The 24,081-nt window shown below is 56.4% G+C and overlaps 2 protein-coding genes across 3 annotated transcripts in view; one reads left to right on the forward strand and one right to left on the reverse strand.

The window, feature by feature from the left end:
* Nucleotides 1–15,379, forward strand: part of ALG12 (ALG12 alpha-1,6-mannosyltransferase) — a 44,161-nt gene extending 28,782 nt beyond the window's left edge. For both annotated transcript variants that reach the window (XM_082739470.1, XM_082739469.1), the window contains exon 10: nt 7,889–15,379. In XM_082739470.1, coding sequence (XP_082595596.1) covers nt 7,889–8,022 — 134 coding nt within the window. In that variant the 3' untranslated portion in view covers nt 8,023–15,379. The remainder of the gene's footprint in view (nt 1–7,888) is intronic.
* ZBED4 (zinc finger BED-type containing 4) lies at nt 11,532–15,044 on the reverse strand (the record flags this gene model as incomplete). The annotated part of the gene is made up of 1 exon (XM_082739020.1): nt 11,532–15,044. The coding sequence occupies one exon, from the start codon at nt 15,042–15,044 to the stop codon at nt 11,532–11,534; it is 3,513 nt and encodes a 1,170-aa protein (XP_082595146.1).
* Nucleotides 15,380–24,081: the final 8,702 nt, after the last annotated feature.

Consider the following 24,081-nt stretch of genomic DNA (forward strand, 5'->3'; position numbering starts at 1 on the left):
AAATGTTGAACCAGCTTTGTATACCTGGGATAAATCCCATTTGGTCATGGTATATAATTCTTTACATAAAATTGTTGGGTTTGATCTGCTTTTTTTTTTTTTTTTGAGGATTTCTCCATCTCTGTTCATGAGTGATTTTGGCCCGCAGTGTCTTTGTCCGGTTTTGGTGTCAGGGAAATGCCGGCTTTGCAGAAGGAGGTGGGAGGGTCCCATCCATTTCGATCCGCGGGAAGAGATCGCAGAGACTTGTTTAATTTCTCCTTAAATATTTGGTAGAATTCACCAGTAAACTGATCTGGACCTGGTGCTTTCTGTTTTAGAAAATTATTAATTGTTGATTCAATTTCTTCAATAGATACGGGCCTATTCACATTGTCTATTTCTTCCTGTGTGACTTTTGGCAGATGGTCTTTCAAGAGATTGGTCCGTTGTTATCTAGGGTATCGAGTCTGTGTGCATAGTTGTTTGCTATGCTTTATCATCCATTTAACATCCATGGATCTGTAGTGATGTCTTCTCTTTCATTTCTGTTATTAGTAATCAGTGTCCTTTCTCTTTGTTTTCTTAGCCTGGCTGCAGATTTATCGATTTCGTTAATCCTTTCAAAAGAACCAGCTTTTGGTTTCATTGACTTTCTCCATGGATTTCCTGTTTCTGATTTCGTGAACGACGGCACTGATGTTATTATTTCTTCTGCTTACTTTGGACAGAATTTGTTCTACTTCTTCTATTTTCCTAGGTAGAAACTTAGGAGTATTCATTTTGGATCTTTCCTCTTCCTGATATATGCATCCAATACTAAACTTCCCTCTAAGCAGCACTTTCACAGCATCCCACAAATTTTGATAACGTTTTTATTTTCATTTACTTCCAATTATTGTAAAATTTCTCTTGATTTCATCTTTTACCCATGCATTGTTTAGAAGTGTGTTGTTTAGGGGCGCCCGAGTGGCTCATTTGGTTGTATATCTGACTCTTGATTTCAGCTCAGGTCATGATCTCAGGGGCACAGGATCGAGCCTGCATTGGGATCTGAAATGGGTGTGGAGTCTGCTTGGGATTCTCTCTTCCCCTCTGCCTCTGCCCCCCACCCCTACCCTGCTCACCTGTGTTGTGTGTGCACGCTCTGTCTCTCAAGAAGAATCAAAAAGTGTGCGGTTTGATATCCCTGTATTTTGGGATATTCCAGTCTTTCTGCTACTGATTTCTAGTTTAACTCCATCATGCTCTGAGAGCAGATGTGGGATTTCTACTAGTTTATATTTGTTAAGGTGTTTTATGGCCCAGAATGTGGTCCATCTTCGTGAATGTTCATGTAAACTTGAGAACAATGTGTGTTCTGTTGTTGGGTGAAGTCGTCTACAGATGACACTTTTTTTTTTTTTAAGATTTATTTATTTATTTATTTGACAGATCACAAGCAGGCCGAGGCAGGCAGAGAGAGGAGGAGAAGAGAAAGCAGGCTCCCCACTGAGCAGGAAGCCCGACATGGGGCTCGATCCCAGGTCCCTGGGATCATGACCTGAGCCGAAGGCAGAGGCTTTAACCCACTGAGCCCCCCAGGCGCCCCTGCAGATGTCACTTTTATCCAGCCGATTGATGGTGTTGAGTTCAGCAATGTCCTTACTGATTTTCTGCCTGCTGGGTCCGTTCGTTTCTGAGGTGGCTGTTGAGCCTCTGGAGATGACAGTGACTCAGCTATTCCTCTTTGTAATTCTCTTATCTTTTGCCTCCACTGTTTTGATGCCCTGTTGTTAGGTGCGTTAAGGATTGTTGTGTCTTCTTAGAGAACTGACTCCTTCATCATTTTATAATACCCTTCCTTGTTTATCGCATTACTTTCCTGCCTCTGAGGTCGGCTATCTTTTGAAAGATTTTTTGAAGTCTTTCTTTTGATCTCTTGTTAGCATGGTACCTGTGACTTTCCTCCATTCGTTTACTTCTAATCCGTACGTGTACGTGTCTTTATATTTAAAGTGGGTTTCGGGGCACCTGGGTGGCTCAGTCGGTTGGGCGGCTGCCTTTGGCTCGGGTCATGATCCCGGGATCGGGCTCCCCGCTCGGCGGAGAGCCTCCCTCTCTCTCCCCTCTGCTTGCTGCTTTGTCTCCTTGTGGTCTCTCTCTGTCTATATCTCTCTCCTAAATAAATAAAGAAAATCTTAAAAAAAAAAAAAAAGATAAAGTGGGTTTCTTGGGACACCTGGCTGGCTCAGTCACTACAGCATGCAACTCTTGATCTTGGAGTGGTGAGTTCAAGCCCCGTGTTGGGTGAAGGGATTATTGACATAAATAAAACTTAAAAACCAAAAAAACAAGCAACAAAGTGGGTTTCTTGTAGGCGACATGTTGTTGGGTCTTGTTTTTTGATCTTTATGCTTTAACTAAATGCTTTAACTGAGCATTTTCTATGATTCCATTTTCTCTCCTTTGGCATATTTGTTCTACTTCATTTTTACTTTTTTTTGGTAACTGATTGCCCTAGAATTTACAATACATATTTGCAGCTAATCCATGTGTATTTTCAAATGACACTACACCACTTCATGGGTAACATGAGCACCTTATAATTAAATAACCCTAATTCTTCTCTCGTATACCTTGTGCCACTGCTGGCACTCACTTCTCTCTTATATGTGCTCCATAAGCATTAAGATAGGTATTTCGTATGTGTGTAAGCAGACCTAATTCTACGTTGTTGATCTCATTATTTTGAACAAACTTAGTGGTTAGACGGAGAATAAAATGTTAACTTATTCCTCATTTTCTGTAGATCTGAGTTTCTGAGCTATATTATTTTTCTTTTCTCTAATGAACTCCCCATAACCTTCTTCCAAACGTGTCTGCTGGCCATGAATTCCCTCAGTGTCTTTTTTGTTTTTTTAAAGATTTTATTTATGTATTTGACAGAGAGAGACACATCGGCAGGGGGAGTGGGGAAAGGAGAAGCAGGCTCCCTGCCAAACAGGGAGCCCGATGCAGGGCTCAATCCCAGGACCCTGCGATCATGACCAGAGCCGAAGGCAGAGACTTAGACTGAGCAGGCGCCCCGCCCTCAGTGTCTTCCTGAGAAAGTCTATTTCTCCTTCATCTTCAAGAATGTTTTCCCAGGGCGCCTGGGTGGCTCAGTGGGTTAGGCCGCTGCCTTCGGCTCGGGTCGTGGTCTTGGGGTCCTGGGATCGAGCCCCGCATCGGGCTCTCTGCTCAGCGGGGAGCCTGCTTCCTCCTCTCCCACTCCTGCCTGCCTCTGCCTGCTTGTGATCTCTCTCTCTCTCTCTCTGTCAAATAAATAAATAAATAAATAATCTTTAAAAAAAAAAAAAAAAAAGAATGTTTTCCCAGCATGTGGAGTCCTGCGTGGGATTTTTCTCGCCACACTTTTAAGTATCTGGTCTGTGTTCTTTGCACTTGCACGATTCCTGAAGCGTCAGATGTGGCTCTAATCTTCGTTTCTTCACAGGTAAGGTCACCTTCCACCCAGCGGCTTTAGGACGCAGTGTGTGTGTGATTTTCTGCGAACTGAAGGCAGTTTACAGTTACAGGTGTCAGTTGTTGTGCTTCCCTCCGTTTGCTTCCTGGGCCGGCGGCGTGCGTCCGGCGTTCAGCCGGGGACGTCCTCGGCCGTCGCTGCGGACGCCCTCCTGCTCCCTGCCTTGCTTTTCCTCTTCCCACCGCACGGATGTTACTCCTCTTGCCGTTGTCCCATAGTCTTCGCCTGTTCTGTGCTGGTGTTTTCCAGTCTTTCTCCTTATTTTCAGTTTTCAAAGACTCTTGTGACATACCCTCGAGCTCAGAGATGCTTTATTTCACCACGTCCCGTCCAGGAAGCCCGCAGAACGCAGCCTCCCTGTCCGCTGCGGCGGCTGCTCCCTAGTCTTTGTTGCCGGTGGAGCGCGCCGAGGACCAGCCAGAGGTGGAAATGCGGCGCCTCTCGTGTGGGTCTGAGCGTCCCCCGGCACGGCTGGTCACACCTGACTCTCCCGCGTGGGCGCTTGCCCCTACCTGCCCGTCTTTAATGTCTGCCTCCTCCGCCTGCCCCGCAAGCGGCTTCGGAAGAGCGGGGCGCACACCTCGGCCGCCTGCCTCTCCGTCTGCACCTCCCTGGTCGGGAGGAGCTGTGAGCCGCTGGCGTGCGGGCCGCTGGCGCCGGGCTCCGGGGAGGACAGGGCGCTTTCCAGCTGTGCGAGCTGCTCCAGGAGCAGGTGCACAGCTGCCCGCCGGCGGCGGGGAGGGGCTGGGAGCTGCTCCTGAGCTCAGAGCCCACAGTGACCGAGATGAACGGGCCTGGAATCTGCACACCTTGGCCGCTGCCAACTGGAGCTCTGGCCGGGCTGCACTCGGGCCGGGGATGGCATCCCGGTGCCGCCCGCACGGCCGTGTCCACAGGCCCCTCCTGCACGGACCCTAGCTTAGGAAACAAGCATCCGGCATCTTGTGCAGGGCCCTGCACGGTAGCCCTCTGACGGCGCCCTGCGGCTGTCTGACGTGGGCCTCCACGCCGTCTTCTCGCGGGCTGGACGCGAATCCGAAGGGCACGACTGGGTCTGGGCTCGGTCTTTGCGGCAGAGCCCCTTCCCCAGGAGCTGCGTCCGGCCTGCCTGAGGGTCGTGCTGCCCGGGCCAAGCCCATCACCGACCCCACGATTACAGTGATTCTTGGCCAATGTCACCATGGGGACGGTAACCTGTACCTCTTCCACTTCCCTTCCGGAAAGATCCAGAGGCCATTAGGGACAGCCCAGCAAGAGCATCTGCCCCCGAGGGGTGAGGGAGCTGCCAGTCCAGCGGGCGTGCGAGGCAAGGTGCCTGAGAAGGGGACGCTCCGGGGGGTGTGGCCTGGCGTGGCAGCCACACGGAGTAAGGAGGGTTTCCGTAGGGTCGGGGAGCAGGGCACAGCAGCCCGATGTGCGGTGTCAGAGCCCGAGCCGGGTAGGAGGCGTCAGGGAGCGGGGACAGAGGCACCTGTCAGGAAGGGACTGCTGAGGGCGCTCAGAGATGGCCTGAGAAGGGGCCGTGAATACAGAAAGAAAAGTGGAGTGAGCCCTGCGTGTTGGTTCCAAACGTGTGACAGAGAGGCCTGGTGACAGCGTACTCGGCACAGAAATAGAAATGCAAATGTACCTGCGCCCCGCGAGTCCCCACGAGGAGCCGTACCCCAGCAGGGACAAGCACGGCCCGCGCCTGGTCCTGGGCTCTCCATGCAGCCCCCAAAAAGGGGCCAGGACGCCTGGGGGAAGCACCCAGCTCCGCCAGGGGGCAGGCAAGGAAGATGAGCCTAAAGGCATAGCCATAGCCGCGGCAGCAGGACGCTCGCAGAGCAGTGGGGCTGCGAGGACACACAGGCCGGACCAGGGCTCCCGCTGGCCAGATGGGGCAGAATTTGTGCACACGAGCGAGAGTAACAGCTCATAAGTGAGATCTTAAATGTGCCTTAAACATGAGCAGATCCCACTTGGTATGGGGACTGGGGTGTTTACATTGTCTCAAAGGCCTCCACACGACACACTTTTTAATTACAAGGGAAGACGGCTCGCAGCGAGGGGCCTGGTCGACTCCTGCACCCAACCAGGTGCGCGGTCTTGTGAAGCCACCACCCAAGCCAGCTCGTGCTGGCGCCACAAAATGACCCCAGCCGGCAGGAATGTGGAGGCTAGAGACACGGAGTCATGTTCCAGACTCGGGGAGGCGGGTAACAGATCAGCTCCACAGGACATGCGCCGCAGGGCTGGGTCGTGGTCAGCATGGTCGGCCCTCCGTGGAAGTGGCTGGGACCTTGGGTCAGCACCGTGGTCCAAGGCTCTCCGCAGACCCCACTCTGTCCGCGGGACCTTCCTGGGAGGCTGACCCTCTCGAGGTGAGCCTCCCGCGGCCGGCACGACCCGCTCAGGGGCGCAGGGAGGAGGGTCATTGTGTTGGACTTGCAGTGACCCTGCAAGACAGGGATCATTTGAAGATGCAATAATTTTTTTTTAATATTTTATTTATTTATTTGGCAGACAGAGATCACAAGCAGGCAGAGAGGCAGACAGAGAGAGAGGAGGTATCAGGCTCCCCGCTGAGCAGAGAGCCCGATGTGGGGCTCGATCCCAGGACCCTGAGATCATGACCTGAGCTGAAGGCAGAGGCTTTAACCCACTGAGCCACCCAGGCGCCCCAAGATAAAATAATTTTTAAAACCAGTTTGCGTTTTATGAAACAGCTTATACATCGGAGCTTCCAAACAACTGCATACGGGGTGGCCGGTGGGCTCAGGCCTAAGCGTCTGCCTTCAGCTCAGGTCATGATCCTAGGGTCCTGGGATCAAGCCCCGCATTGGGTTCCCTGCTCTGTGGGGAGCCTGCTTCTCCGTCTCGCTCCTCTACTGTGTTCCCTCTTTCGCTTTCTCTGTCAAATAAATAAAATCCTTAAAAAAAAAAAAAAATAGCTTGAGCAAGGTGCTTTATGCAAACCTCTGAGGCTGAGGGGAGGTGGCCTGGAGGCCACAGGGGGCCCAGCACTGGGGGCTGGGCGGGTCACTCTGGGGTTGGTGCTGGGGACCCGCTGGCTGCCTGGGAGCAGAAGCCCCAGGTCAGTGTTAAAACAAACAATATGAGGGCCTGGATGGCTCAGTGGGTTAAAGCCTCTGCCTTCGGCTCAGGTCATGATCCCAGGGTCCTGGGATCGAGTCCCGCATCGGGCTCTCTGCTCGGCGGGGAGCCTGCTTCCTCCTCTCTCTCTGCCTCTCTGCCTGCTTGTGATCTCTGTCAAATACATAAAATCTCAAATTAAAAATAAAAAAATAAACAATACGTTGTTGGAATATACATGTAATACATCATATGCCCCAAAATGACATATAAATTCAATCCCGTGTCCATCAAAATACTGTCTGGATCTCCCATGGCACTTGGCGACGGAGGACCAAGTACCAAGGGAAGTAGGAAAACGAAGGGACGGGCATGTTCGAACTCCTCAGCCACCCTGGGAATCAGGGTGCCGCGCAGGTGGCGAGCGGCCAAGGGGCCCATTAGCCCTGCAGGGGCGCCGCGACTGGGGACAGGACGCCTGCGTCTGCAGTGGCCGGGCGGGGACGAGGGAGCACAGGCCCGCTCCAGCCCCGGAAGCCCGGACCCCAGACGGGCGCCGCCGGAGCCGGGCAGCGGGACCAGCAGCGCCCGGATTGTGGACGAGGCCGCGGCGGGCACAGGCCACCGGGCGCACCCCTCACACTGCTGGCCTCCTCTCGGCCGCGGCGTCGCTGACGGTCAGGAGCTTGATAAACACGGGAAACCCCTTCGATGTTTAAGGAAAACGCAGTGGAGTTCGCGACATCAACACGCAGAACGCTTCCTGACCCGGAAGTCCCCACGAAGCACACGCCTCCCTCCGGGACGCAAGTCGCAGCGCCGTGGAAACGGGACAGGCAAGGCTCACCGCGGGCAAACCTGCGGGACCAGCACTTTGAGACGCTGTATTTCATGCCCTGGACGGGACTGTTCGAAAGTCCTCATTTTGATTTCCCCACTTTTACCAGAAATGCTGTCCTTCCTTCTGCCCGGAGAGCTCCCTCTGGGGGTCACAGGGAAGGCCTGGTGGTGACTTTCAGTCATGTTTCGTTGAGCACATGGCTTTTCCAGGAACATGACGGGGCCCCGGCACTTAGAGCCCTACTGACGCCCCCGCGCTCCTGTTCGGATGCCAGCGCCGGCGGGAGTCCCTCCGGACGTGAAGGTGTCTCTGTCTCCAATTCCGTGTCCTTGGCTGGCAGCACAGCTGGTGGACGGGGCCCGCTTGGGGCTGGCGCATGTGGCCGTGGACGGCGGGGTTGGCCGGGCAGAGCCACGGGCGACCCACCCTCGGACACGAGACCTGCCCACTGAGTCCCCGACGGGCCGAATGTTCTCTGTTCACAGGATTTCACTCTCCGGCCACAATCCCCACCAGCCTTCCTGAGCGGATCCGTCACAGCCCACGTCTCGGCTCTGCCTCGGATGCCCCCGAGTCGTCTCCGGTCTGCTCCCGTCTGTCCCGCAGTCCTTGGTCATAGCTGGTTTTTTGGTGTGTCTCGTGTTTTCGCTGAGCGTCAGACTGAACTACTTGAAGCTACAGACGCTCTGGATCTTTTCACTGGAAGACATTTACTTGCCCGGACGCCACTGAGCTCGCTGTGTGGAAGCTGGTCTCCCGCTGGCTCTGGAGCCCGGGGCCCCCACAGCGGCAGGCCCCGCAGTCGCGTCTCCCCCTCGGAGCTGCCATCCCGGGCACACGCACCTCGGGGAGCGGGGACCTGCCTCGGGGCAGCGGCCTGGCACGAGGCCCTTCCTGAGGCTCCCCCATTGTCCAGCACCTGGGCTCCTGGCTGTGTCACTGCTGTGTCTCCCTGCCCGGGGCCACCGCGTCCAGCTCAGGTCACCACCTTCAGCACGCCAGCCAATGTCCCTCAGGTGTCTCCGCTCGCTGGGGCTCCTTCCTTGGATCCGGGGGTGCCTGCTCCTGTTTTCTCTGGCCTTGATGGCTCTCAAGGAGGCCCAGTCTACTACCGGCTGCCGCCACAGAGTCAGAAGGGGAAGGGAAGGGAATTTTAATGTTAAAGTCCAGTGTTTCACATCCATTTACTCACCGGGGTGAGACCCGAGCTTATACAAAAGGCTCTCTCCTACGAGTGAACACGGAAGTTGGCCCGCTGACCCGCAGTGTTGCCCCGCACGTGAACCAGGCCGCTCCGAGTCAGGTTTGAGCGGAGCGCAGGCGGACATCGCACAGCGGACCCGCTGTCCTCAACAGGCCGGCCACCGTCCCCCTCACACACCGCTGCCGACGTCGGCCACTCCTTCCCGCGGGACGGTTTGCCATTCCCACGGTGTCGGACGGGGCCACGGTTCCAGAACCACCCACCGGCCACACAGGGACAGATGCGTGGGGCTCAGGGGCCTCCCACACAACCTGTCGGCCGCACGCCTCACCGGACAGCGGCAGCCCAAGGCCACAGGTTTTTAAAGCTGGGCAGAGGAGTAGACCAGCTCGGGAGCGAAGAAGCAGCGAGCTGCACAGGCTTGTGCTCCGAGGGCCCGGACGTCTGCCCACACGGCTCCGCGGCAGCAGGCAGGCGGGGTGGGGGTGGGACAAGCGTGGACGGCCAGGGCCGCACCCCAGGAAAGCTTCACAGAGACAGAGTCTAGACCATGGGCTCTCAGGAGCAGGGACCACGTCCACATTCCCCACGGCTCTGTGCCAGGAGCTGGCCTGGGCCTGGAGGGCGGATGGTCCCTCGGACACCGAGCGAACAACAGCTTGCGTGCTGCAGTCACCCTGTGCTCCCTCCTCTCAGGGCACAACCCAGGACGCCCAGCAGGTCGCCCCTGCTGCCCACATGCAGCCCCGCGGCCATGACGGCTGGGACGCGGAGTCCAGCTCTGTCCTCACCCCACAGCCGGCAGCCAGGGTTGCCCAAGCGGGTCCAGGGCCGGAGCCCTGCTCTGGCGGGGGCACCTCCCCAACACCACCAGGCTGGGAGTCCTGCCCGCCCGCAGCCTGCGGTCCTTGTGTGGTCAGACCCTCCCCCAGGTGGAGACCTGCGTCGACCCTGGAGGCCTGAACGAGTGCACCCAGGCTCCCCCCAGAGTCCCAGCCACACCCCTGGGAGCCGGGAGACCCGCCTCCCGCAAACACACACACACGTGAGCGCCTGGTGCTGCAGCCCTGGTCCTGACCTCGGCCCACGGGAGGACCCCACGGCTCCATGTGCAAAACAGACACGAGCTCCTTCTGGGAAAGTCGTGGGCTCCAGCACCCGAACTTCGCACCATCCGCTGTGGACTCGGGCACGCACCTCCTGCGGCTTGGGAGATCCTGGCCGGGGAAGCCCGACGGCGGGCTGAGCCCCAGCCCGGAGCATCACAGCGCGCACTCACGGCGACCCCCGGGGGAAGCACCACGGCCGCGCGGCTCCCTAGCCTGTCCCTGCCCGGGGCTCTGTGGGCGTCTGGACAGAGGCCGTGCTTGTGGGGGCCCGGGCAGGGCGTGCGTGGGGCCCACGGCGGAGGCGCCGGGCACTGCCTGTGGACTCTTCCCCTCTGGCTCCCAACGCGCATCAGCACTCACTGTGAACCCGAGACCCAGGGGGTCTCGCCGCGTCGCTCCCGTTAGCAGAAACACGGTCACTGCTGCGAGAATCCCACCTCCTCCCCTACCCCCACCCCACCCCCGGTGGAGGCCGGGCCGAAACTCCCAACTCAGGCTGCGTGAGTGGCTCCCAGGGTGGGGGTGGGGACGACCCTCCTGTCATCCTCAGAATAAAAAGCCAGTGTCCTCCAGCAGTAGAAAATTGCAAATAAAAAGTTTAATTTCAGAAACTGTGTTCACCATTTATAAATACACTAAAACATAGTCAATGCAAATCCAGATTAATAATAGGTCCTTTTTTAACAAAACAACTTTTCTAAAAGGTCACAGGCAAATGAGTGACTTGTTTCATCCGGAGTATTTAATTGGTTTGAAATAAGAAAATGAACCCTTTTTTCTAGATGTTGAAGCAAAAATTCTGAAGACAGATCATCGTTCAAAGAATGACAACTGACGCTTCATTCTGCTGTCCTTGGGATTCTGAAACACGCCAGCGATGGCTGAATCTTCCCTATTATATAAAAAATCTAGACGCCTAAGGCTACTCTTACAACTGCAATGGAACAACCTCCTCCCTGTTAATGAGCCGTCTCTTCTAGAAACAGTTTTATACATAATTTGATCAAATTGGGGTCAGTGGGGTCAGTGCACAAATTTCAAAAGATAGCTCCCTGGTGTCGAGACAGCAGGTCCGAGGGTCGGGCGCCCTCGGCAGGACTGCTGCGCGCGGGCCCCTGGCGCGTGGGCTCGACAGCAGGTGTCCGGGGCTCTGGCCGAGGTCGACCATGTAAAACCTGAATGCAGCACAAGCACAGACCGGGACGCTCTCTCTGCCAAGTCACTACAGAACTGGCACGGCGGGACGCGTCTGAGTTTACTTTCCTCTTCTGACGCCGCACCTCCGTGGCAGCCAACACTATGTTCCAGAATGTTCTGTACTCGACACGCTTTAGAGCCTGCAGTTAGAACCTGCTCAGCCAGGATGGCTTGAACTCCACCTCTTATTTACAGATTTCATTAAACAGCCACAAAAGCTGCTGTGTTGAATTAAAGCAATTCTTAAACTAAAATACAGTACCTGATTTGTGGTTTTTACATAATTGAATAAAAAGCCTACAGAATAAAACTGTTCACATCTCCTCTGCCGTTCTAGTAAAACACATTACTAAGCCCCCACTTTTAAAAAACACGTTACAGTTGGGAGTGAAACCCGAATCATCGTATTTCATCGGCGGCGGCAAGACAGGCTCTCCCTCGCAGGCCGTGGGAGGCCCGCGGCGACGCCCGGCTGCGACACCGGCAGTAAGGCACACGTAGGCATTACAGTGACGCTGGACGGGGCGGGGGGCCCGCCGGGGCACGCCGCCTCCCCGGGACAGACCGTGGGCGCCCGGGCAGCGACGGTGGCCGGCGACGGCGGCTCCGCTGCGCGCTTCAATACTGGAAGTATATCAAGGGAAGATTCACTTTCAAAAAGATGAGTTTTTCAAAATGTTCCGTCATGAGCCTGGACTGGCCGAAGCTGCCGTTCTCTGTGGGTGTGTTGAAGAGCCTTTCAGAAGGGACGATGCTGGGCGGGCAGCCCAGGAACCGCACGGCCAGCGCGGCCAGGCCCGGCCAGGCCGCCTTCTTCAGGTTCCAGTAGGTGAGGGGGTCGCAGCCATGCTCCAGCACCTCCTCCTCCAGGTAGGCCAGCACCATGTCCTCGGGCACCTTCGTCTTCTCCCGGGGGCCCTTCTTCGTCATCTTGGCCATGAGGGACCACAGGTTCTCCTCCCCGACCGTGCCCTGCGAGGGGGCGCCCGCGTCGCAGCCGTTGGGGATGGGCGTGTTGTCTGAGGTAGGGTTCAGCGCCTCCAGCTCCCGGATCAGGTCCCGCGTGTACTGCTCCGCCTCCTCCTCCGAGAACAGGGAGGCCTTGTAGCGCGGGTCCAGCAGCGTGGCCAAGATGTACCTCGGGTCGCGCAGGGTGGCGGCCAGCCGGCTCACCATGGCCTCCTTCAGGGACTTGAGCATGGTGTCGATGCCCATGGTCTCCTCGAAGAGCATCTCGATCTTGCGGTTCAGGATGTGAATCATGGGGATGACCTGGCTGAGCGTGGACGCGTGCGCGCTCATCTCCCGGCCCGCCGCGTCGAAGGGCTTCAGCGCGAGGCACACGGACCGCATTACCTCCCACTGGTCGCAACTGATGAGCTCCCGGAAGCCGCACTCGACCGACACCTCGTTGACAGCCCGCTTCTGCTCGACGAGCCGCTCCAGCATGTGCAAGGACGTGCTCCACCTGGACGGGACGTCCTGCAGGAGGTGGTGCAGCGGCAGCCCGTAGGCCCTCTGCAGCTCCGCCAGCTTCTCCTTGGCCCGGGGCGAGCGCTGCACCCGCTCGCACAGCTTCCGCGCGGTGCTCAGCAGGCTCTGGACCATGCGCTGGCTCTTGAGGGCCTCGCTGACCACCAGGTTGACCGTGTGGCTGAAGCACTGCACGCCGGCCCGCTCGCCCTCGCTCAGCGTCTTCCCGATGCTCGGGTTGTCGGTGACCGTGATGCCCACTTGCAGGCCGCTGGACGTCACCCAGGCCTCCCACCAGCCCTCCAGCTGCTTCCGGATGCTGCTGCCGCTGTAGTCGCAGTCCACCTGCGACACGTCCAGCAGGGCTGAGCCGTGGTGGTCCTCGCGGTACGGCCGGGCCGACGACGCGAAGGTGACCCAGTGGGCGGTGAGCGTCAGGTACTCGCGGGTCTGCGTGCTCATCCAGATCCCGGACGTGAAGTGGACCACGCCGCTCTCCGCCTCCTTCAGGTGCGACAGGACTACCTGCTTCACATTATTGTACATCCCTGGGATGGCCGTCCTCGAGAAGTAGGACGGGGAGGGCACAGAGTACTGAGGTTTCAAGTATTCGAGCAGCCTGTTAAAGCCAACGTTGTCTACGAAGGAGTATGGCTGGAGGTCAAGTGCAATCATCTCAGCTATGAGACTCGTGATTTTTTTGGCAACGGGATGAGAATCGTAGAACTTCTCGTTGGGGTCTTCGAAGGAGGCGGCTCCGGGCAGCTGGGCGCTCAGGGGCCCCCGCGGGCCTGGCGAGGAAGACCGCGCAGCCCGGGGTGCATCGGCCTTGAGCACGCCGCTGTGGAACCGCTGCAGGTGGCGCAGGAGGCAGCTGGTGCCCAGGTTGGTGGGCTTCTTGCCCCGGCTGATGGTGCGGCCGCAGTGCAGGCACACGACCTTCGTGGGGTCGGCGGAGCAGATGGAGAAGTGGTTCCACAGCTTGGAGGTCTTCTTGCTGCTCACAGGAAAGAGGACCTGACTGTTTCTCGGGACCAGGGAGGGCAGGTCAGTCGATCTGGAAGCGGCGCCTTCCGCGGAGGCCAGCGTGGCGTAGGGGGAGTTGGCCAGGCTGGCGCCCAGCGCACCCTTCGGGGCGCCCACGACGTCCGCGTGCCGGCGGTACAGGTGCCGCATCAGACAGCTGGTGCCCACGTCGCCCCTGCGGCCCCGGCTGATGACGCAGGCGCAGTGTCGGCACACGGCCTTGAGGCTGTCGGTGGGCGCCAGCGAGAAGTGCTGCCACACCTCCGACTTCAGCCTCTTTATCACCTTCTTGCTCTGCTGGGACCCAGCGCCACAGTCCAGCGGGCCGGGGCTCAGGCCGCCAGCCTGCAGCTTCTCGGGGGAGGACTCCAGCGAGGCCGCGCCCACGTCGTCCGAGGCCGGCGCAGTGTCCTCCGCCAGCGCGTCGCCGACGCTCAGACGCACCTGCAGCTCCTCGGGCAGCCGGTCCGGGGAGGAGGACGCCGAGGGGGACGCCCGGGCCGGCTGCCCGGGCGAGGACGCCACGGAGCTCGGGTCTCCGTCGGGAGGCGGCAGGGCGGGCAGCAGCGTGGGGGGCGCGGCGTAGGGCGGCGGGATGCCCGAGCCCCCGCCGTTCTCCTGCAGCACGATGGAGCGGTGCGCCCGCCACATGTGCCTGATGAGGCAGCTGGTGCCCAGGTCCTTCCCGTTCTTGCCCCGGCTGAACTCGTTCATGCAGTGGACGCACACGGCCTTGGAGTTGTCTAGCGGCGACAGGTAGAAGTGCTTCCACACAGCCGACCGCCTGCGGGACCCGGACGTGCCCTTGGGGAGCGGCGGGTTTCTCTCCAGCCCGTTCTCCGCGCTCTCCTCGCCCGGCAGCGGGGGCAGGTGCGGCGGCCCCCCCAGGGCCTCCTCCCGCCCGTACCTGTCAGGGGCAGACGTGTCTGGGGGGACGTCTTCGGAGGGGACCACAGGCTCCTCCGTCACGTCGTCGGGGGACGGCACCTTGGACGCCAGCTTTGGGGCGAGCTTGAGGTGTGAGCGCGCGGCGCCCAGGTCTCCGGCGTCGGCGGGCAGGGGCGGCAGCCGCAGGGGCGGGGGCGACAGGGAGGGCAGGGCCGGCCCGCCACCGCCGGTCTCCTGGCCCAGCACGGTGGGGTGCGCCCTCCTCACGTGCCGCATGAGGCAGCTGGTGCTCAGGTCCTTCTCGTTCTTCCCTCGGCTGAACTCCTTCATGCAGTACGTGCAGATGGCTTTCGTGCTGTCCCGCGGGGAGATGAAGAAATGCTTCCAGGCCGGCGACTTCTTCCTGGAGCCGGCGCCCCGGCCCGAGAGGAGGCTCTGCGTCACGGCCTCCATGGCCACGTCGTACAGTGTGCTGCTGTACTGGGAGAACAGAGCCCCGTACTCCTCCTCCTGGTCGGCGGGGAGGCACTGCCCGGGGGGCTCGCGGCCCCCGCCCGCCTCCCTCGCCTCTGTCTGCTCCCCACCTCGCTCCGCCCCGGGCCTGTCCTGCTCCCTCTTAATCGCCACTCCTTCCAGACTGTGATTCGGGATGCGAACATCATCTTCCTCTTCTATTTTAAAATTTATTTTATCAGAAACCAATTCTCCATCCCTTTTGGGATGAGTTTCCTGGTTATTCTCCATAATCGACCATAACTACTCGGGCCGCGTCATCGGAGATGAGTAAAAACCTGATCCGAAGGCTCATCTGTGCCGCCAAACGTCCACCATCTTCAGCCGTGGAATATGAGCTCCATCTTTTGAATGCGAAGGAGCGCAGCAGACCATGAACCCCACCGAAGGGGCAGGCACGCGGGGAGCACACCAGCTCGACTCAGGGCGCGGGCCACCATCTGCCGGGAGCCCCGCCGCGACCCCCTTCTCGACGCAGACACGCACCGACGCAGCGCAGACCTGCATCTTCTCCTGGAGACCGGACGGCTGTCATCTCGGCAGCACGACGACCCTCTTGCATCGCCTGTAAGAGAAGACAGAGTCAAGGTCAGCACGGACCCGAATCGTCCATTTCAAATCTGTTCCGTCACGGGTCCCTCAGCCTTGACAGGCACAGGAAAAGTCCCGTCACGGTAAGCTAAAATCGAAAACATGGGTTCCTTGACGTTTCACAATCCACTTATATAAGAAAAATACCCTAAAACAACAAAATAAGCAAAAAAATAAGGGCAGGAGTTTAAATTTCAAGGGCCCAGTCATTAAGGGCTGGGGGCTCAGAGCCCCCGGGAGCAGCGCTCCTCGTGCTTTGCCCTAAGAACAAACACACCAAGTGGAGACAAAACCCAGCCGGCCTGGGTTTTTCATTTCGGACGGGACACTGAACATCACAAAGAAAAGAGCAACACCCAGTGCTAAGGGGGCGCGAGTCTGTCTGCGGCGCGGGGTGGGCGCTCCAGCCCGGGGCCCGGCAGCAAATGCACAGAGCTGGCCCACAGCGCCGCGAAGCCAGGTGCGCAAGCAGGAGGCGCGGGGCACACGGGGACAGAGTGCAACACGGGGCGGGCGACAGGAGCCTGCCGGGGGGAGGAAGCCGCCCACGAAAAAGCCAGTACGGCAGCAACAGGAGGCTGTCCCCGTGGCCGGCAGCAGAGACGGGAGAAGAGGCGCTTCTGTGTGACAGCAGATTCTAGAAAACCCGCAGCAGGCTCACAAGGTTTTCCCCACAGCAACCAGGGTTTCCTATACATACAATCAGCACAGAAAACCTTAAAACTCCTCATCAACGAAAACCGGAATGCCAGTGGGAGGACACCAGGCGGGTTCCTGACCCTGGGGTTCAGCCAGCCCCCAGCAGAAACCCACAAGGTGGAGAGAAGGAAGCGAGAAGCAAAGACTCCGGGGGAGGTGAGGGGTGTGTCACACAGCGTGGTGGGGAGGAGCCGGGGCGGAGCCGGTGGCGCCCCAGCCAGGTGCGGGCGGCCAGCGCCAGCAGCCAGAGCGGCAAGGCCGGCCCCTCTGTGTCCCAAAGCCACAGGCCTCTGCGAGCCCGGGGCGGCGGGACGCCTGGGATGCGGAGACGGCAGGCTGGCCTGGAGCCTCCGGGGCACAGCAGGGCGAGCGCTCAGCCTGAGAAACCGGGTGCGCTCGGCAGCTAGCTCTGCCACGGACACACGCAGGGTTCCCAGAAAGCGTCCCAAATCCTGAACTCCACAAAGTTCAGCCTAATACTCAGAATAAAAAAAGAGCTTCTAAATGAAATATCAGCAGGCACCAAGGGAGCGGGGCGGCAGGCGTAAGTGTGGCGCGGGCTCCAGACCCAGAGCAGCGAGGCTCGCCGGCAGTGCCGCAGGCACAGAGCAGTCCCATGAGACTGTGTTTCTAAAACAGAAGGTGTAATTACAGAGTTCCTACGTACAATTACATGTATAAGGTCTTTTTTTTTTTAAATAAAATCCAGAAAACAAAGAGAAACAAGAAAAAAAAACACTATAAAAATGAGTAGCCACATTTGGAAAAGACTTCTTAAAAAGCAGAACTTTAAGCGTATATAAAGCTGAACCACAATGCGACACCCACCAGGATGGCTAGACTCAGACAGACAGACAACAGCAAGTGGGGACAAGAACGTGGAAGAACGGCGCCTTGTGCTCGCTGGCGGGGGCGGGACGGCGGGGCCTCTTGAAAACCACGCTGGCAGCGTCCCAAACATATGCCAAGTCACCCCACGACCCAGCAATCCCACTTCTGTGTAGACATTGAGGAGAAACGAAACCGTGTGCACACCCAGAGCCTGCATGTGAACGGCATCAGACAAAAAGTGGAAACAACCGAAATGTGATCCACAAATGGATTAAAAACTGGGACACAGGGCCGCGTGGGTGGCTCAGCGGGTTAAAGCCTCTGCCTTTGGCTCAGGTCATGATCTCAGGGTCCTGGGATCAAGCCCCGTGTAGGGCTCTCTGCTCAGCGGGGAGCCTGCCTCCCCCTCTCTCTGCTTGCTTCTCTGCCTGCTTGTGATCTCTGTCAAATAAATAAATTTTTAAAAATCTAAAAAAATAAAAAATAAAAAAATAAAATAAAAACTGGGACACATCTCCACTACAGCAAGACCGTGCTTGCCATGACACGGACCTTGACACCACCAGGCTGAGACAGAAGCCAGACCCAGAAGATCGCACAGTGTGACCCGCACAGTGTGACCGTCCATTCCCGGCAAGGCGGATCCCCAGAGACAGAGGAGGTGCAGGAACTGGGGGCTGGGGGAGCACCATGGGAATGACTGCTGGCCAGCCGGAGGCTTCCTTCAGAGTGATTAAAACTCTGCTATCAGGTAGCTGCAACCTTACGAAGATACTTCAAAAAGGCTTATTTTATGGTGTGTGAATGACATCTTAAAAAAAAAAATTATATAATTTTAGAATTAAAATCAAAATAAGGGAACCGTGATTAAAAGAAGCTGAAGATGGGGGCGCCGGGGTGGCTCCGTGGTTAATCCTCTGCCTTTGGCTCAGGTCATGATCTCAGGGTGCTGGGATCGAGCCCCGAGTCGGGCTCCCTGCTCGGTGGGAAGTCTGCTTCTCCCTCTGCCTCTGCCATTGCCCCTGCTTGCACTCTTGCTCTTTCTCTGTGAAATAAAAAAATAAAATCTTAAAAAAAAAAAAAGCCCTGGATGAAATCTCTAGCAATGAAAATGTAGTACTTGAAATATCCTGGACGGGGCCAACAGCAGTTTAGACGTGACAAAAGAGAAGATCAGTAATTGCGAAGACACAGCAACAGAAATAGAACAGAGGAAAAGAAAAAGAGCAAATAGCAAGGAAAAACTGAAAAATCTAAAACTCGTGCACGGGGTAAAAAGACGAGACGCAGAAAGAGAGAAGACGTCTGCAAATCTCACATCTGATGAGGGGCTGACATCCAGGATAAACAAAGAGCTGTGGCAACTGACCAACAAGCCGGCTTACAAATGGACAAAGGCCTGGGCTAGACCCACAGGGACACGCAAAGACAATCGGAAGCACGAAGAGAGATCACTTCATACCCACCAGGACGGCTCGTGTCCAAATCCTGGGATGTGACGCTCCAAAAGTAACAGCAAGACCGGGAAAGCGTGTGAAGATGTGCAAACATGGCCGGAGTGTCCCTGACAGCCCGACGAGGCCGAGCATCTTATGTGCGGGTCCAGGCTCCCTGTGAGCCATCCGCCTGGGCTCTCACCAGCCCGGGCGGATCCTGAGAACAGAGCTCCTGAACTGAGTTCTGAGAGCTTTTCCCGCATCTGGGAGCGAGCCCTTTATCACGTGTGTGATTTTTAAGTATTTTCCCCCAGTCTCAAGCTTGTCTTTCTCCCAGCAGTGTATTTTGAAAAGCAAAGCCCAATGTACCAATTTGGTTTTTTATGGATTGTACTTTTGTGGTTACGTTCAGAAATCTTTGTCTACCCAAGTCACAGAGATCTTCTCCCGTGTTTTCTCCTCTAGTTTTACCACCTTGTTTTAAATTTAGATCTTTGAGATACTTAAATTGTTTTGTATATGAACAGCTAACTGCTCTAACAGCATTTGGGAGAAATGCCTCTGTAACTCAGTCGGACGCCAGCTGTGTGCAGACCCACACATCTGGGTAATACCCACAGACAGCAGCTGTTCACCTACCTCAATGGGATGGAACATGTGGGTGTAGATATTTATCTACCAAACTGTGTACTTTAAACATGTGTGATTTACTGAATGTCAATTAATCCCAGTGTGGATAATATGAGAAACACATGTGTTGGGTCTCTGCCCCCCCCACCGCCCAGGGTCCTGGCACGGGCTCCTGAAACCCCACTAACCTTCTGGGAGCCTGGAGTGTCTACTGTTCTGATGAGGCGACTCTGGGTGGGCTCCTGGGTGGGCACGGGTCACCAGAGAGACGGAGCTGTGATCCCAAGCTGGGGTTCTCACCCTGCTCCCCATTCTCCGGGGGGGGGGCTGGGGAGTCAGTGGACACCTGGTCACGCCCTCGTGATTAAGCCTCCATAAAAACCCCAAATGCGTGGGGTTCCGAGAACCTGTAGGTTGGGGAGCACATCCAGGGGCCAGGAGGTGACGCACCACGGCTCCGGGGGACAGAAGCTCTTGTGCTCGGGGCCCCCCCAGCACCCACCCTGCACCCACCCAGCCGTGGACAGAGACAGGAGAGAAGCTGTGGGCCCAGCTGCATCCGTGGCCTTCATCACATCCTCCGCTAAGCGATAAGCGGAGGAACGGGAGTCAGCGCTCCCCCGAGTTCTGCGAGCTGTTCTAGCAGGTGAGAAGGTTCCAGAAGGGGCTCCTGGGAATCAAACCTGGACCCATGTCGGACAGAGCCTGTGGATAACCCGGCGACGGGCCCCACTAGGGGGCTGCCTCTCGAGTGGGGGGCAGTCTGTGGGACGGAGCCCCTCCCTGTGGGCTGGGACGCTCCGGGCAGGTGGGGTGAGAAGTGTGTTCAGCTGAGGACAGACACCCCACGGGGCCTGGAGAACTGGTCACAGTGGGGAAAAGCACCCACACGTTTGGTAACCAGAAGTGAAGTGTTCTGCAACGGGAGAGTAAGAGTTAAGGAGAAGCGCACGACTTCCCCTAGACACGCTGAAACCTGCTTTGTTAAGAGGCTGGGATTGGGGCGCCTGGGTGGCTCAGTTAGTTCAATGACCATCTTCCCGTCTTCAGCCCAGGTCATGGTCCCGGAGTCCTGGGATCGAGCCCTGCACTGGGCTCCCGGCTCAGTGGGGAGTCTGCTTCTCCCTCTGACCTTCCCCCCTCATGCTCTCTCTCTCAAGTAAATAAAAATAAAATCTTAAAAAAAATAAAAGGCAGGATTGTCAGATTGGATAAAAGAGTGAAACTAACTCTATCCCCGACAAGAAACAAACTGAAAACATAAAGACACAAACAGGTCAGAAGCCAAAGGACAGAAACGGTGAGCCATGCTGGTAACTCACCACAGAAAGGTGCGGCGGCCACAGCCACACTGAACGGACTGAGGACGGCATACCAGGGGCGACAGGCACACTGCGTAAAGGACCAAGGGGCCAAGTCACCGGACGCGCACACACCGACGGAAGGGAGACGAGATGGGGCCACGGTCGCAGGCCAGTCAGCACGCGTCGCCCAGCAGGCGGACAGCACAGCAGCGCAGCCGACAGAAACGTGGAACACCGTCCAGCGGCCCGACCGACATCTGTCCTACGGTCCAGCCAACAGAAACAGAATGCGTGTTGTTTCCAGGTGCACAGAAAACACGCGTCATGTCCCGCGTTCGCAGGACAATGAAGCAAACTTCCGTGGGTGTGAAAGAACCGAAATCAATCAAAGGTCTCTGACATGGGAGGTGAACAAGCAACCAACAACAGAAACTCTGGAAAAACCCAAAATGTATTCAAATAAAGCCTTCTGTACTACGCTAAAGGTCAAAGGAAAAAAGTCGCCAGGAACAGTAAAGCCAACTTAATCCCCAAGTAAACAGAGAAGACAAGAGAAAAAAGATGTGAAGTCTGTGAACTCGAACCCTGCTTCTTGGAAGGAGCAACAGGATGAAAGAAATCACCACCAGCACCGCAAGACGGGAGCGACCCGGACCTCACGGCAAAGGAGGCTAATAAGGAAGTACATGAAGCGCTTCCCGACAGTAAATTCAGCAACTTAGTTAGATACAAGTTCCTGGAAAGACACACATTATAGAAACTCAAAGAGACAAGTCAAATATCTATTTAAAAAACTGAACTTGCAATTAAAAAAAACCTTCCCCAAAAAGAAGCTTCCGGGTCCACCTGGCTGCACCAGCGAATTCTACCCAATGTTGGAGAAAAAGAGCCAGTGAAACACAAACTGTTCCGTAAAACAAAGAAACACTTTCCAGCTCTTTCCCGGTAGTGTTATCTTGATACCAGAACTAGAAAGACACTACGAGAAGAGTCCTACCCTATGATCACAAAAAAGCTTCAACAAACTTGGCAAGTTCTTAAAAATTTAGCAAATCAAGAGGCCCCTGGGTGGCTCAGTCTTGAGCACCTGAGTCAGATGTGGGCTCAGGCGGGCTCCGCACTCCGCAGGGAATCTGCCCGCGACCCTGTCTCCCTCACCTTCTGCCCCTTCCTCCCCACCCCCACATCTCCCTCGCTCTCAAATAAATCAAACTTTTTTTTTTTTAAGATTTTATTTATTTGGCAGACAGAGATCACAAGTAGGCAGAGAGGCAGGCAGAGAGAGAGGAGGAAGCAGGCTCCCTGCAGTCCCCCAATGTGGGGCTCAATCTCAGGACTCTGGGATCATGACCTGAGCCGAAGGCAGAGGCTTTAACCCACTGAGCCACCCCGGCACCCCCAAACTATTAAAAAAAACAAATCACTGATAACATACCACGAGGAAGTGGGGTGATCCCCAAGAGTAAAACATGAAGAGGACAGCGGAGCCATCCACGGTCCCATCCCACGAAGGCACGGAGCGCCACTTCTGCCCCCACTTGAGACAGAAGTGCTCGACGAAGCAGAGAAGACCACTCCCCACCCTTCCGAGCGTGCCTGGGAAGAGTGACGGCCGCCAGCACAGGGCACAGGGACAGACAGAGTGTGCGCCCCGCAGACCTCAGCCACACTCCCGCCAACACGGTGCTAGAGCCCAGGTGACAGGCAGACAGAGAGGAGGGGACACAGCCGTGGTCACCGTCATCTGTGTGAGAAAGGCCTTGAGGCCGCTACAGAAAGACACCGACCTGCCCGCAGTCCTCCCGTGCTGGCCGCCTCACCCCACAGAGCTCACTTCCCCGCTCCTGGACCCTGCTGTCCTCCATCCTCTGCAGGTGGCAAGGTGGGCCCTGCCCCTGCACGGATGGAGGAACCCCCTCCTCTCCCTTCCAGGCCAACACCTGGTTCTAGGTGGACCCTGACCCTCTCTCAAGACTCATGTGGGGCAACGCCGAGGGACGATGGAGATGGTAAGAGCGAAAACCGACTGTTTGCCCTGGGCCACCCTTGTAGAGCAGACCGGCATCGTATCACTGAAAGCACAAGACAGGGCCTGGGGTGGCTCAGCTGACTGAGCGGAGTCCTGGTTTCTGGCCGTGGTCTCAGGCCCCACGGCAGGCTCTGTGCTCGGCAGGGAGTCTGCTCGGTTCCCTCTGCCCCTCCCACGCTGGCTCTCTTTCTGTCAAATAAACATACAAGTCTTTTAAATCAATAAACCACGTGACAATCTTTTGAGGACAGTTTACGATTTCTTTTCCCCGTGGGGAAGGAGAAAGCCACCCCGAGCACACAGGCATTGGGGAGGGGGGGCCACAACAAGACGTGGGGAAGAGGCAACCTGAAGGCCCAGCGGTTCCCAGCGCAGATGCCTGCAGACCACAGGCTCCAGAACCCTACCAGGCCCAAGACTTCTGTTTCGGAAGTGCTGAAAACAAGGCACAGAACATAAAAATTAGGGCGCCTGGGTGGGTCAGTGGGTTGGGCCGCTGCCTTCGACTCAGGTCATGATCCCAGGGTCCTGGGATCGAGTCCCGCATCAAGCTCTCTGCTCGGCAGGAGCCTGCTTCTTCCTCTCTCTCTGCCTGCCTCTCTGCCTACTTGTGATCTCTGTCTGTCAAATAAATAAATAAAATCTTTAAAAAAAAAAAAAAAAAGAACATAAAAATTACAAGGAACAGAGAAACATGTTTAAATACTACCAGAATGATGAAATCAGCAAAATCCAGATTATGGGAAATTCTCAGGTCAAACCAACCCAGTTCCCTTAACAAACATTTATACTTGAATCCTGACCTTAGCTAGCAGACTCCAGGTGTGGGAAACCTGGATGCAGACTGCTCCACACCAACAGTTACTGTCAGTTCAAAGCTGTGACAAAGGTATCGTGGATACAATTTTTAAAAGAATCTCATCTTTGCAAGATACTTATCGAAATACATCCAGGTGGAGTGTGATTTTGGGTGTCTGCTTCAAGGTCACCGAGTGGGGGATCCTGACGAGCGAATGGCCAGGACTGGTGGCCACCGAGGCTGTGTGAGGGGCGCACTCCCTAATCTCTGTGAGAACACTTCCGGAGAGTTACTCTTCGAAGAAAGATCAGACGGACGGCCGACTTTTCAAGAGGAGCGATGTGAACCAGAGACAAAAGAACAATACCTTCCAAGTTCTGGGGGAGAAAGAGCCAAATCAGAATTCAGTACTCAGTGGAAATACTCCCGCAGAAACTAAGGAAAACAAAAACCCCGTTGGACCAATCAATCAAACACAGAACGTGTCACCGGGCGGGCATTAACGAGGGGTCCAGCCGACAGCACCCGCACGAGCCCCCCGGGGCAGTTCGGTCACGCAGAGGATGAGCACAGCAGAACAGCAATGGCTGGGGGCGGCCCGAGGTGCTGGGTCTGCCCATCGCACCCGGGGCCTGGGCTCCCCGGCCCCGTCAGCAGGGTCATGAAAGCCTCACCGACCGGCACACCCACGTGCAGGTGCGGAAGAACCACAGAGTACACGGACCCGTCCACCCTCGACCCAACACCCCAGCGTCGCTCCAGCCTCCCTCTGTGGGTACCTGTAACTTCTCTCTCCCACAGCGAGAAATCGGGCTCCCCTTATCCTTAACAGGTAAAGCCATCTGCTCAACCCTAGTTTCCAGAAAGTAGTTTCAGAATACTAACCCACATCAGAAGGGAAAACAAGCTTTCAGGGTAGAGACAATAGTTTATAAAAGCTAGTCTTTGG

Source organism: Mustela nivalis (assembly GCF_964662115.1).
Source record: "Mustela nivalis genome assembly, chromosome: 7".
In the NCBI taxonomy this organism is placed as follows: Eukaryota; Metazoa; Chordata; class Mammalia; order Carnivora; family Mustelidae; genus Mustela; species Mustela nivalis.